The sequence below is a fragment of the Girardinichthys multiradiatus genome, chromosome 7, assembly GCF_021462225.1.
Source record: "Girardinichthys multiradiatus isolate DD_20200921_A chromosome 7, DD_fGirMul_XY1, whole genome shotgun sequence".
Lineage (NCBI taxonomy): Eukaryota > Metazoa > Chordata > Actinopteri > Cyprinodontiformes > Goodeidae > Girardinichthys > Girardinichthys multiradiatus.
The window spans coordinates 30957300-30971715 of NC_061800.1; the positions used below are offsets into that span (position 1 = coordinate 30957300).

Below are 14416 nucleotides of genomic sequence, written 5' to 3' on the forward strand. Positions count from 1 at the left end.
GGCTGACTCCGCCCTCTTTCACTAAGGAAGTGTGTCAGGGGGCGTTTATTTTGCAACCCGGCGTCGCCCGGAGCTGCCGTTCGCCAGTAGTCTCTGGGATTTTCCCACATACCCGCTAAACCTGGATGTTTGCGAGAGAGGGGAGTCAGTAGCACGTAAACAAGGATTAACACAAACAGATTTAATCATGTTGATCGTATCAGTCGAGACGTCCATGCAGGAACTGCCACACCCTTTACAAAAGATAACCAACGTGAGCCTGGTTACATTAAGGAGGGCTGCCTAGTGAGGTGCGTTTGAGTGCAGCTTCCTTTAATGATCGACGTAAAAAAGGTGGAGCCTTAAAAGACTGCATAGTGAAAACGTGACTGAGATCACAGCAGCATCGCCTCCTGTCAGGCAAATACAGCTGAAGCAACAGTTTTCACTACCCGTGTTTCTAAATGACATTTCAATGTGCAAATCAAACCTAAAAAATAGACTAGTTCCCCTTAGAGTGACAATGTGGGGATGTAAGGCAAAGCACATTGCATTCACAAGGTAACATGCAGTGCTTTACTGAAAAATAAAGGAACAAATGAAAAAAAATTACATTAAGACAAGAAATATTTTTAAAGACATGATAAAAATAACAGTATTTGGTCTTCATTAAAAAGCCTGCATTGTTGTTTTCTGTCAGATTGGAAGAAGCCAGCAGTTTATGTAAGCTCTAAGGTTTTCAGGGAGTTTCAGGGAGGGTTTCAGGACTGAACAGCATAGAAACTTAATGCTGGCTAGTCTTGTTTAGTTTTTGGACCTGGTAACTCTGAGTAGAAGGGGTCTGATGACCTCAGAGGTCTATATTGCTCGCATAAGACAAGATTTTGAAATCTCACAGTTTACAAACAAGAAATCAGTGCAGTGATTTAAGACATAATCCATTTCCCTGATGTTGGTCAGGACTCTGGCAGCAGCATTTTTGAAGGAGCTGCAGCTGCTTTATATTTTTAGAGGCAAATAAAGACACAATTGCAATAACCTAACTTGCTAAAGGACACACCAGTTTTCCTGTCCTGTTTTGACAGCACCTTTATTATGCTAATTTCTGAACGATAGTGGCTAATTTAGTGTTGGAGCTTAAATGGGTACTAAAATTTAGTCAATAACTCTGGAATTTCCTGCATACTGTGTCTAGTTAAGTGTTGACCTCTATCCTTGCATTTTTTTGTAACCAAACGCTGCCTTTTCTTCATTGAAAGGGTATTATTCTGACCCATCCTTTTATTGATATTTTGGACATACTTAGTCAGAAACTGTAAGGCACTTTGATCATGTGGCGACACAAAAATATAAAGCTATGTCATCAACATACATATGGTAGGAGATGTTGTAATTAACCACAATTAGACTTTCAGAGAGCATGTAGATATGAAATAATAAAAAGTGGCCTAAGAATGGAACCTTGAGGAATCCCACGTGATGTTTGTTTGCTTACGATTAGTGTAAATGAATAGCTTTATTTAATACTTTCTCAAAACTGTCAGTTTAATAAACATTAAAAACATTCAAATTTTTTGATGAAAAAATGGGCCAGTGTTCTTACACATTTTTATTTCCAAAATTCCTGACTTTTCCAGAGTCCTTTATTTTTTCACTGTTCTCAGACTGTTTTATGTAAAATTCTAGACATTTGAGTGCAAAGCTTTTATTGGGTTTGTTTATCTAACAACTGATCTAATTGATTATAATAATCTAGAGGTCTAAAAAGCAGTGAAATGAAACTTGGATGGTGCTGGCTCAAAAGCTACTCATTGAATAGACATCAGTTTGTACAAATAAGTCAACACATAAGTCAACATAGGGAAATTAGATGCGGAGTACCACAGGGGTCCGTATTAGGACCAAAGTTATTTATATTGTACATTAATGACATATTCAAAGTATCAAAATTATTGAAGTTATTGAAACTTATACTGTTTGCAGATGATAGAGATATGTTTTGATCTGGGAAAAGTTTCCAGCATATCATAGAAATGATTAAATGTAAAAAAACTAATTAAAACTATAGTTTGACAGAAATAAACCAGAGTAAAACAAAGATTATTTTTTTTGGAAGGCATAAAACAGAACCTAATGTGGAATTAAAAACTGAAAACACACAAATAGAACTAGTTACAGAAGTACTCTACAGCAGATATGCACGCTTCCGAAAAAAGTAATAAGGATAATACACAAAGTTAGATCCAAAGAACAAACAACTCTGTTGTTTTTAAAATCATGTACATTGAAATTTCTGTATTTGGTTAAATATAAAACAGCACAGGTAATGTACATAGCAAGATATAATCTATTGCCAAAACATATTCAGGAAATGTTCCCAGAAAGAGATGAAGCATACAATCTAAGGAGAGATATGAATTTTAGAAAACAGAAAATAAGAACAATACAAAGTATGTGTATTTCAAGCTGTGTAGGATAGTTTGCCATGTGGTGGGGATCCTCAAACTTTAAGTTTGTGCCTAATTTAAGTTGTATAAATTTGTTACAAATTAGCTGTTTGTTGACTTGGAGGACACTCATTGCGGCAGGGTTCATCATCCAAGGATAATGACACATACTCATGACAACAGATTCAGTTTCTTACATGTAAACTGGGGATAGGTGAGAAGTTTGGCTATTGGCACACATTACACAATATTCATGGCAAGAGGTAACACCAGTTTGAACAAATGTTTCCAAAGATCCTTTTAATTTAGAACAAACCCACAAAGAGGGGGTGGCAGAGGAGCACCTGTTGCACTTTTCAGTTGCCAAGAAAAAAATAGCTAACATAGCTCTATTTAAGTGCAGTCTGTGAAAGACTTCACTGGAGAAATAACTGACTCATGGTCCATTGTTTCCCCACTAAGAGTCTCCAACAATCCAGTCCAAGTCTTTTTTCCTATTATCATTTATCCTTTTCTGAATAAGGGTAAAGTTCAGCAGTAAATGCCCTTAATTTGCTATATTGTCCGAGACTGGATGGCCCCTAGTAAAGAGCCACCGATTCCATACTCCTGGAGCACCCCCCACAGGGCATCACGAGGGACACAGTCGAATGCTTTCTCCAGGTTCACAAAACACATGTGGACCGGTTGGGCAAACTCCCATGAACCCTCGAGTACCCTGTAGAGGGTATAGAGCTGGTTCAGTGTCCCACGGCCGGGACGAAAACCACACTGCTCCTCCTGAAGCCGAGGTTCGACTATCGGCCGGACTCTCCTCTCCAATACCCTGGCGTAGGCCTTACCAGGCCTAAGCATCCGGGGATCGGGCCGCCGAGGTCTCCACCTTTGTCCACCACCCAATCCTCTTTGCACCGGTCCCTCACGGTTCCCCCTGCAGGTGGTCGGCCCACTGGTTGAGATTGGTTGAAAATAAATGAAACAAAAAACTTTTGAGTGGATCTGGGTTGATGCGTTTCTTTTTAAGGTAGACTTGTTAAATAAATGAGGTAGAAATCTATCCAACAACTAAAATCTTAGAAGTCCAGAGAACCATCAATGACGCCCAGCCTGAAGGTATGAAACATGTCAGAGATGCCGCCAGTCAGTTGTTTCCCCTCAGATCTTTTTGTCAGCACTTCTGGACCTTCAGCTGGTGCAGAGCAGCTGCGTAGAACCACAGTTGCCAGTTTTCCAGGGAGCCGTCCTGCCTGCAGGTTCAGCCTGAGGTCAGACTGTGCAATGTTCAGAGAAATTTAAAAAGAGAGAATTTTATCTCAGACTTTTTAGGCTTCATGTTTAAAGATTGTGGCAGTAAAGGGAGAAAATGACTGAAGAAGTACAGCTCTGGAAAACTTTTCCAAGAGGGAATACTTCTTTTAAAAGAGAAAATAACAGCAAAAACAGGTGATTTTTACATGTGGATATGTTTGAACATAACTAATTATGGAACAATAAGGAAGAACTAAATCTGATCAATTTGATCAAAATTAAGTACTGATGTTCAAAATAAATTTTAAGTATTTATTATATATTGGGATCCAAAATCGTTATAAAATGTAGACAGGGTTGTCTTTCTTTAAAGCCTTATTGCAAAGTTGTGTTATACTGTTTAGAAGTTAAATGTAGGTTGTTGTTTTTTTTATTGGTACTGCAGCTCATATCAACATGCACAAAAGTTTCCCAGGAAACAAAATATTACTAAATAATTTACACGACTATAAACTTTTTACTCTCTTGTTGCAACGTGGAACATCAGTGTATTCTAATGGGACATTCTTCTATGCGACAGACTAACACAAACTAGTGCATAGCTGTGAAGCGGAAGAAACTTCATACTGTTTTACAATTTTTAATAAAGACAAACCTGAAATGTGGGATGTGGATTTCTTGTCAGGCTCATTAACAGCTACCACTGAATAAAATCCAGTGGTACTGAAAGCCTTCAGAAGATATCTAACTAGTAAATAGGGTCAACTCCTGTATGTGATTTAATCTCAGTATAAATCCAGTTGTTCTATGAGGGCCCCTGAGATTTGTTAAAGAAGATTAGTGAACAAACATCATCATGAAGACCAAGGGACACGGTGGACAGGTTCAGGAAGGAAGTTGGGGAAGTTCAAAGCAGGGTTAGGTTATAAATCAATATCCCAAACTTTGTCACTGAGCACCATTCAATACATCAACCAAAAATGTAAAGAGTATGGCACAACGTCACACCCACCAAGATATGGCCGTCTGCTTAAACTGGGAGGCCGGGCAAGGAGAGCAGTACCAGAGAAGCAGCCAAGAGGCCCATGGTAACTCTGGAGGAGCTGCAAAGATCTACAACTCAAGTAGGAGAATCTGTTAACCGGACAACTATTATTCATGCACTCCACCTATCTGGCCTGTGACGAAGCGTTATGAGAAGAAAGCCAGAACAAGTCCCGTTTTCAGTTTGCTACAAGCCATGTATGAGATGCAGCAAACATGTGGAAGAAGGTACCAGAATGAAACGTTTTGGCTCACATGGTGTAGAAAAGGCCCCAAAGTCACCAGGGTGAGCTCGCTCAGGGGGTTGGTCGCAGTGTTAGTGACGTCACTGTTTAACTTCGTGTAAGAAATCGAATGAGAGGCTACAGTTGTGGGAGACCCGAATACTAGTTAGCGTAACGTGTGCGTGAATGACAAGTGAGTGTAATTACGGATTGAATTAGATATTCTTTGTTAACTGCTGCAAATGAAGGTACGGAGCTTCCTTACCCTATATGGCTCAGTTACCTGCGCCTGCTGATTAGCCACTAGCACATCGGCGCCTGCAGCTTGGGTGTAAATGCATTATGTTCATGTTGACTAACACTTTTATGTTCATTGTCTGGTTTCAGTACAGCTCCCAGAGTGTTATCCCTGCACAAATATGTGTCGTAATTAGTTTAAGCTGACCTTTTATCGGCCGTTGTTCAAAGCTACTGTTAACACTAACCGGAAGTAGCTTGCATGGCGTTTCACAATAAGAGCGCCATGCCGTTTCCGTTACAGGAAGTGCAACATTAACATTGACAGTGGCTTGACACATTTGAGATATCTGTATGTATAGTTTAATGTTCTGTTTATGATGTATTGAGGAGGAGGGATATTGTAATCTTTAATTTACCAACTTTATTTGTTTTATGCTGTTTATACCAGTCTGTTGACAGTAATTGGTTAAGCTAATTTCTGGATATGTTATTATTATAACCTAAGTTGTGTTTGTTGTTTTATAGGAAATCACACATACAGGTCCTTCTCAAAATTTTAGCATATTGTGATAAAGTTCATTATTTTCCATAATGTCATGATGAAAATTTAACATTCATATATTTTAGATTCATTGCACACTAACTGAAATATTTCAGGTCTTTTATTGTCTTAATACGGATGATTTTGGCATACAGCTCATGAAAACCCAAAATTCCTATCTCACAAAATTAGCATATTTCATCCGACCAATAAAAGAAAAGTGTTTTTAATACAAAAAACGTCAACCTTCAAATAATCATGTACAGTTATGCACTCAATACTTGGTCGGGAATCCTTTGGCAGAAATGACTGCTTCAATGCGGCGTGGCATGGAGGCAATCAGCCTGTGGCACTGAGGTCTTATGGAGGCCCAGGATGCTTCGATAGCGGCCTTTAGCTCATCCAGAGTGTTGGGTCTTGAGTCTCTCAACGTTCTCTTCACAATATCCCACAGATTCTCTATGGGGTTCAGGTCAGGAGAGTTGGCAGGCCAATTGAGCACAGTGATACCATGGTCAGTAAACCATTTACCAGTGGTTTTGGCACTGTGAGCAGGTGCCAGGTCGTGCTGAAAAATGAAATCTTCATCTCCATAAAGCTTTTAAGCAGATGGAAGCATGAAGTGCTCCAAAATCTCCTGATAGCTAGCTGCAATGACCCTGCCCTTGATAAAACACAGTGGACCAACACCAGCAGCTGACACGGCACCCCAGACCATCACTGACTGTGGGTACTTGACACTGGACTTCTGGCATTTCCTTCTCCCCAATCTTCCTCCAGACTCTGGCACCTTGATTTCCGAATGACATGCAGAATTTGCTTTCATCCGAAAAAAGTACTTTGGACCACTGAGCAACAGTCCAGTGCTGCTTCTCTGTAGCCCAGGTCAGGTGCTTCTGCTGCTGTTTCTGGTTCAAAAGTGGCTTGACCTGGGGAATGCGGCACCTGTAGCCCATTTCCTGCACACGCCTGTGCACGGTGGCTCTGGATGTTTCTACTCCAGACTCAGTCCACTGCTTCCGCAGGTCCCCCAAGGTCTGGAATCGGCCCTTCTCCACAATCTTCCTCAGGGTCCGGTCACCTCTTCTCGTTGTGCAGCGTTTTCTGACACACTTTTTCCTTCCCACAGACTTCCCACTGAGGTGCCTTGATACAGCACTCTGGGAACAGCCTATTTGTTCAGAAATTTCTTTCTGTGTCTTACCCTCTTGCTTGAGGTTGTCAGTAGTGGCCTTCTGGACAGCAGTCAGGTCGGCAGTCTTACCCATGATTGGGGTTTTGAGTGATGAACCAGGCTGGGAGTTTTAAAGGCCTCAGGAATCTTTTGCAGGTGTTTAGAGTTAACTCGTTGATTCAGATGATTAGGTTCATAGCTCGTTTAGAGACCCTTTTAATCATATGCTAATTTTGTGAGATAGGAATTTTGGGTTTTCATGAGCTGTATGCCAAAATCATCCATATTAAGACAATAAAAGACCTGAAATATTTCAGTTAGTGTGCAATGAATCTAAAATATATGAATGTTAAATTTTCATCATGACATTATGGAAAATAATTAACTTTATCACAATATGCTAATATTTTGAGAAGGACCTGTACACATACAAATATCCTCTCCTCATATGTTTCGTGGAAATAAAGAGAAGAAGAAATTATTGGATAAGTCTCCAGCCCTTTTCTGACCTGTACTCTGAATGGCCTTAAGAAGTGCTCTGGCTGGCACCCTAGTATGAACTTGATGATTAAACCTAGACTAGCACCTTAGTCTCTCCAGTACACATGAAGAGCACTTTAATTGGGGGAAAAAACTAACATGTCACATCTTCCCAAACACACAGTAAAACAAGGTGGTGGCTGCATCATGCTGGGGGATGCTTTTCTTGACTGAAGTTAGGAAGAATTGACGAGAAGATGGATGGAAAAAGTACCTTTCAATCCTGGAATAAAAAACAACTGTTAGAAGCAGTTGAAGGCTTGAGAGTGGCGAAGAGGGTCAAATACAGCCAGAGGTACAATGGGACATTTTACAGCAAAGGATATTCCTCTGAGAATGGCCTAGTCAAAGTCCAGACCTAAATATAATTGAGAAGTGGCAAGACCTAAAAAAAAAAAGTCAATGCTCACACAAGTTCTTAAAAACCTTGACACTTCTGCATCTTTCTTCTTGCACTTCACAGTTATGCACCACTTTGTGTTGGTCTAACACAAATGTGTCAAACTCAAGACACTGAGGCCCAGGATTCTGCGACATTTAGATACATCTCTGATTCTAGATGTCGAAATCAAATAATTAGCTTATTAGCAATACTAGAACTTGACTGCATGCTGGGAAGACATTTACAGGTCCTTCTCAAAATATTAGCATATTGTGATAAAGTTCATTATTTTCCATAATGTCATGATGAAAATTTAACATTCATATATTTTAGATTCATTGCACACTAACTGAAATATTTCAGGTCTTTTATTGTCTTAATACGGATGATTTTGGCATACAGCTCATGAAAACCCAAAATTCCTATCTCACAAAATTAGCATATTTCATCCGACCAATAAAAGAAAAGTGTTTTTAATACAAAAAACGTCAACCTTCAAATAATCATGTACAGTTATGCACTCAATACTTGGTCGGGAATCCTTTTGCAGAAATGACTGCTTCAATGCGGCGTGGCATGGAGGCAATCAGCCTGTGGCACTGCTGAGGTCTTATGGAGGCCCAGGATGCTTCAATAGCGGCCTTTAGCTCATCCAGAGTGTTGGGTCTTGAGTCTCTCAACGTTCTCTTCACAATATCCCACAGATTCTCTATGGGGTTCAGGTCAGGAGAGTTGGCAGGCCAATTGAGCACAGTGATACCATGGTCAGTAAACCATTTACCAGTGGTTTTGGCACTGTGAGCAGGTGCCAGGTTGTGCTGAAAAATGAAATCTTCATCTCCATAAAGCTTTTCAGCAGATGGAAGCATGAAGTGCTCCAAAATCTCCTGATAGCTAGCTGCATTGACCCTGCCCTTGATAAAACACAGTGGACCAACACCAGCAGCTGACACGGCACCCCAGACCATCACTGACTGTGGGTACTTGACACTGGACTTCTGGCATTTTGGCATTTCCTTCTCCCCAGTCTTCCTCCAGACTCTGGCACCTTGATTTCCGAATGAAATGCAGAATTTGCTTTCATCCGAAAAAAGTACTTTGGACCACTGAGCAACAGTCCAGTGCTGCTTCTCTGTAGCCCAGGTCAGGCGCTTCTGCCGCTGTTTCTGGTTCAAAAGTGGCTTGACCTGGGGAATGCGGCACCTGTAGCCCATTTCCTGCACACGCCTGTGCACGGTGGCTCTGGATGTTTCTACTCCAGACTCAGTCCACTGCTTCCGCAGGTCCCCCAAGGTCTGGAATCGGCCCTTCTCCACAATCTTCCTCAGGGTCCGGTCACCTCTTCTCGTTGTGCAGCGTTTTCTGACACACTTTTTCCTTCCCACAGACTTCCCACTGAGGTGCCTTGATACAGCACTCTGGGAACAGCCTATTCATTCAGAAATTTCTTTCTGTGTCTTACTCTCTTGCTTGAGGGTGTCAATAGTGGCCTTCTGGACAGCAGTCAGGTCGGCAGTCTTACCCATGATTGGGGTTTTGAGTGATGAACCAGGCTGGGAGTTTCAAAGGCCTCAGGAATCTTTTGCAGGTGTTTAGAGTTAACTCGTTGATTCAGATGATTAGGTTCATAGCTCGTTTAGAGACCCTTTTAATGATATGCTAATTTTGTGAGATAGGAATTTTGGGTTTTCATGAGCTGTATGCCAAAATCATCCGTATTAAGACAATAAAAGACCTGAAATATTTCAGTTAGTGTGCAATGAATCTAAAATATATGAATGTTAAATTTTCATCATTACATTATGGAAAATAATGAACTTTATCACAATATGCTAATATTTTGAGAAGGACCTGTAATTCCTTTGATTTAGTCGTGGACGACCGAGGAACACACCACACCAGCGGACTGGACTTTGACATCCCTGAACGAACACACAAAACCTCAATAAAATAAATTTGCTTATGGTTTAATAATGCAAAACGTGGAACGGTTCAAGGTGTATCATTACTTTTACACAGCGCTGTAAATGCCCAGTTTTTTTGGGATAAATAAAGACAAACTGCAGTGTTCTTGGTACAGTACATGAGCATTTATTCCATGCAATTTCTTTGCTTTGATTTTATTCTCCTATTGCACTGTACACTGAATAATACAGAAAAATTACAGGATTGGTTGATCATAATGCCATTCAACAGGGAAGAGGGTTGGAAATGAGAGAAACAAAGAAACAGATGTTTGCTAAAAGGAATGATGTAGCAATTTCACAGAAATCCAGACAGAAGTATTTTAGATTTTGATTACAAATGTGAAGGAATCGCTGCAAAAGTACAGAAATAATTGGCTCCTGACATGTTCCCTGGGGCTCATCTACCCTGCTGTAATTCTAACAACCAACCAGAGGATGGAAAAAGCTGGAGGAACACTTGATTCTGCTAACTACTTATTCAAAACTTTAAACTGCAATGATAAATCTAAAACATGAGTGGTCCTTCTAGAGGGTCAAACAGTGATATTGTTGCGCTTTTGTTCATCCACACAAATGCTGCCCTCCTTCTCACACCCATTCATTGTGCTTCCTTCAAAAGGAGAAACTGTTGGTCACGACATTTCTGAAGCTGCCTGAAATGAAAAAGAAAACTACTCCTGATGACTCATTCCAAATAAATTAATTCAATAATTGTGTAGGCCAGCTACAAAGAGGAGAAAAAAAAACAACAATAAAAAGATCACATTTAAATTAAAACTTCATGACAATCGTTCTTCACAGAATAGACGCCAGAGAAGACGAATGTTATTATCAGCTCGATCAGATTACATGAGGTTACTTTACATGTACGTAAACAGAAAAGAAGGTAGATGGAGCATTTTAAAGCTCTCGAGCACATTTAATCAAGATTCACGTTCCTGCAGTAGTGTTCAATACTGATATAAGGATTACATCCTCCTGCCCAACCACTCGGCAGCTTGTCGGAGCTGTGCGACACATTAACGAAAGAAGACGGAAAACGGATCACATTGCATTTACATTTATATACAGGATTAACACTGAGATATATGGTTGGTGAAAACCAAGAGCAGCTTAAAGCTCCATGGCCTCCTCTCTGGCTTGTGTTCCTTATGCAGATTCACAACCGTCCGCACACACGTCTGAGCTGACATCATTAACACTCAATCCCACCCTGACTGATGGGATTACTACAAATATGGATGCCTGACAAGGATCAAAAAAACTAAAATAATGCATTCATAAATGCAGTATCTCTCTTTTTTTTTTTTTTAAGATGATAAATTGAAAAAAAAAAAAGGATTATTGCTGGGATTATGAGACTTAAAAAAACAGATGTGGATGAGTTTTACATGAGAAAATGCAAAAATAAGTGTGTAAATGTCGCCATCTAGTGGCAGCTGATATATTGCTATCATTCAATAACACAAAACCTGAGAATCAAACCTCAAAAAGGCAAGTTGGAAAAAAAGAGAGAAAGGGATTAATTTCAAAATATATCCACTCAACGCTCTCATCTAACCCCCGGTCACCATGGTTACATCAAGTCTGCTGGTCTAACCCCCTCCCTTACTGGTCACCTGAGAGCTAACCTGCTATTTATTTTTGCTGTGCAGCCAACAGACAATATTTACAGGTGCATCACAATAAATTTGAATATCATCAAAAAGTTAATTTACTTTAGTGATTAAATTCAAAAAGGGAAACTCTTTATATAGATTAATCACATACAGGATTTCTAGTTCAGTAACTTCAATTTAAGACTTTAAGACCTTTTTAAGACCATTATGGTTTAAATTTAAGACCCACATAAATTAATAAAAAGAACTTATCAAATGAATACTTTACATACTCAATAACTTAAACTTAGCTTAATTAGTCATTTAAGTTACATGTATCTTTATAAACTTATCTTGGTATTTTTTGTTTTTGTTGTGTGTTTTTATTCATTTTGTCCTTAAGTTACCCACTTTTAACACCTTTTACACACTAACCCTCAATATTTATACACAAAACGTTTTAGCAAACAATCGAAATCTACGTTTTTCAAGCCAGACCTTGTCAAATATACACTTTTCCATGACCAATTAGCTGGTAGCGAATAAGGTTAAAAGAACTAACAACTATAAGCCAGTTTCACAAGCAGGTATCTTTCATTTTTTAGGGAAAGGCTGAAAGCTGAATCAAGTGTTACAGCATAACAACAACCTAATTCCCTATCCAGAACTACAATACATGGGACAAATAATTGCTACAAAAGCATTTCACAAAAAGATTTTTTTTAAATTATAATCAGAGGAAGAAGCATATATTTGCAAATTTAATACATAAATAAATTAAATTTAAGACCCATAATGCAAAATCTGGACATATATATTTTTGTTTTGAGACCTAAAAGTTAAATTATTAAATTTAAAACTTTTTAAGACTCAAGCCTTTATTTCTGTTATGCACTTAAGGCTGCAGTTATTGGAATTGTTGTGTGCTTTTTCTACCACACTTTTTCCTTCTACTAAACTTTCCTTTATGATATGCTTACATACAGCACAGGGAAAAGCCTGGTTCTTTAGCAGTAACATTTTATGGCTTATCCTGCTTGTGGAGGTTGAGGTATAATATCTTTATGAAAAATACTATTTAAAAAAATGTATTTATGAAATATATAAATAGATTTTCATTAGCTTTAAGCCCTAATTATTGTAATTAACAAGTTGTAATGATGAAATATTGACTGTGCCTGCAATGAAACTATATTAATTCCCATTTTGACGGTATTTGGTTAAATAAAATAAGTTTTTCATCATATTTTTATTTATGGAGATACACCTATATCATTATGAATCAGATTAAGTAAATAACCCTGCAAGAAAATGGCGAATGGTACGCTTTGGTACGTTCCAGGAAAAACAACACAAGATAAAAAGAGATACTGCATTTGAATGGCAGCTAAAAAACACCTACAGCACTAAAGGGTTGAACATGAAGGCTTTTCTTGCAAGAGCTTTTTTTGTTTTTAAATGCCTGGATGGTCCTTTATATTGACATGTGCCAGTCGAAAAACATTCTTTCACACAAAAATTGGTCCAATCCAGTTTCACAGTCCTCGAGCTATCCTGAGATGAGACTTGAAACTGCAATGTCTGATGGTTGAGGAAGGGGGGCTTATGCGAACCAACACACACCTTCTTCCAAAGCTCCTGTCATGACGTCTGATTGCTGATGCCGTCTCAGAAAGAAGGATGAGAGCGTCCTTTATTTTGTTTGTTTTGAGCTCTCAGATGAGTCGTCCTCTCCGTTGCCTGCTCGTCTGCTTCATCCAGTCCTTCTAAAATGCTTTGCATCTTGCGAGCATGCTCTAATAGCTATGCGGGGATCCTGATGATGAGACACATATAGAGTTTCCCGTTGCAATTTGCAAGGCGAGTTGTTCATGCTGGTGTTGACACTGTTTCCATGAGCTCATTGTTCCCTGTGTCGGCCACAGTCGTGACAAGAAGAAAGTGAAAGGATGTGGGATACCGGGTCACTGCGCTGTAAACTCACATCGAAGAGATTGCTTATTTTTCTTTATTTTTTGTTTTTCTTTTGACGGATTACCAACACGAAGATGCTCAGAGCGACTAGCAAGATGAAGGCCTGTAGTGATGCTCAGATGCATCAGTGCTTCTACACATCCATCCTCTCCTATCTTCTGCACCTTCATCCAGACGTAGTTTCTCACAAAAACACACTCAGTTTCAAAATGTCAGTTTCTTATTTCTCTGTTCGGATCAGAGAATCCTGAATTTCTCTTCAAAACTCAAGACAAAAATAAATTAAGAACGTTAGAACTATCTACTGTACATTATATCATTCAAAAGGGAATCCCTGGATGCAGTGCTAGTCGAGATGAGGTTAGGAGGGGTTGGGAGGGGATTACGCGGGACTTTGCTATAGGGTTTTGTTCACCATGTTGTCCTCTTATTGCTGTGTTTTCTGTGGAGGCCTCTGATCCAGACATGATGGCCACTAGGCAACAAAACCCCCCAAAAAAACCATCAAAAAACAAAAACAGATTCAAAGCCCTGCAGAGAGTTTCACCACGAGGATGGAGCCCCGACTTTGTTGTTTCTGATGGTGGTATCGGAGCACTCTGCCTCTGATGAATCACAGTCCGATTCCCCGAACTGCAGCGGGTTCTGAAGACAAAATGAGAAAACAACACGAGTAAAGATCCAGCAAGATGGATGCCTGTAAAATTAGGAAACTAGCTAGCTATCTTTCTGGGACAATTTGTGATAATTAAGCATGTGAAGGCAGCAAAACCAACTACTAGTGGTTGTCTTAGCCCAAAACCATACCGCTTTCTGCTATAATGCAAATAGTTTGAAAAACTGATATACTATCGTTAAATTAAATGTAAGTAGTTGTGCTTTATGCCAACTGAAATCTGGCCGCTAACTGCCATTTTGGGGCAAAAGAAAAAAACCCAAATTGTGATTCTTAGAAACTAGTTTTTGGAGCAGTTTGCACATGAAGTACATACAGCTCGGGTAAAAAGAAAGTACACCCTCTATCGATTCTAAGGTCTTATGTATCAGGAAACATAAGA

General features: G+C 39.4%; 1 protein-coding gene across 3 annotated transcripts in view; it reads right to left on the minus strand.

The window, feature by feature from the left end:
• Positions 1-9887: 9887 nt before the first annotated feature.
• Positions 9888-14416, minus strand: part of si:ch211-45c16.2 (mitogen-activated protein kinase kinase kinase 13) — a 51078-nt gene continuing 46549 nt past the window's right edge. For all 3 annotated transcript variants that reach the window (XM_047370691.1, XM_047370692.1, XM_047370693.1), the window contains one exon: positions 9888-14003. In XM_047370691.1, the coding sequence (XP_047226647.1) occupies positions 13902-14003 (102 nt within the window). In that variant the 3' untranslated portion in view covers positions 9888-13901. The remainder of the gene's footprint in view (positions 14004-14416) is intronic.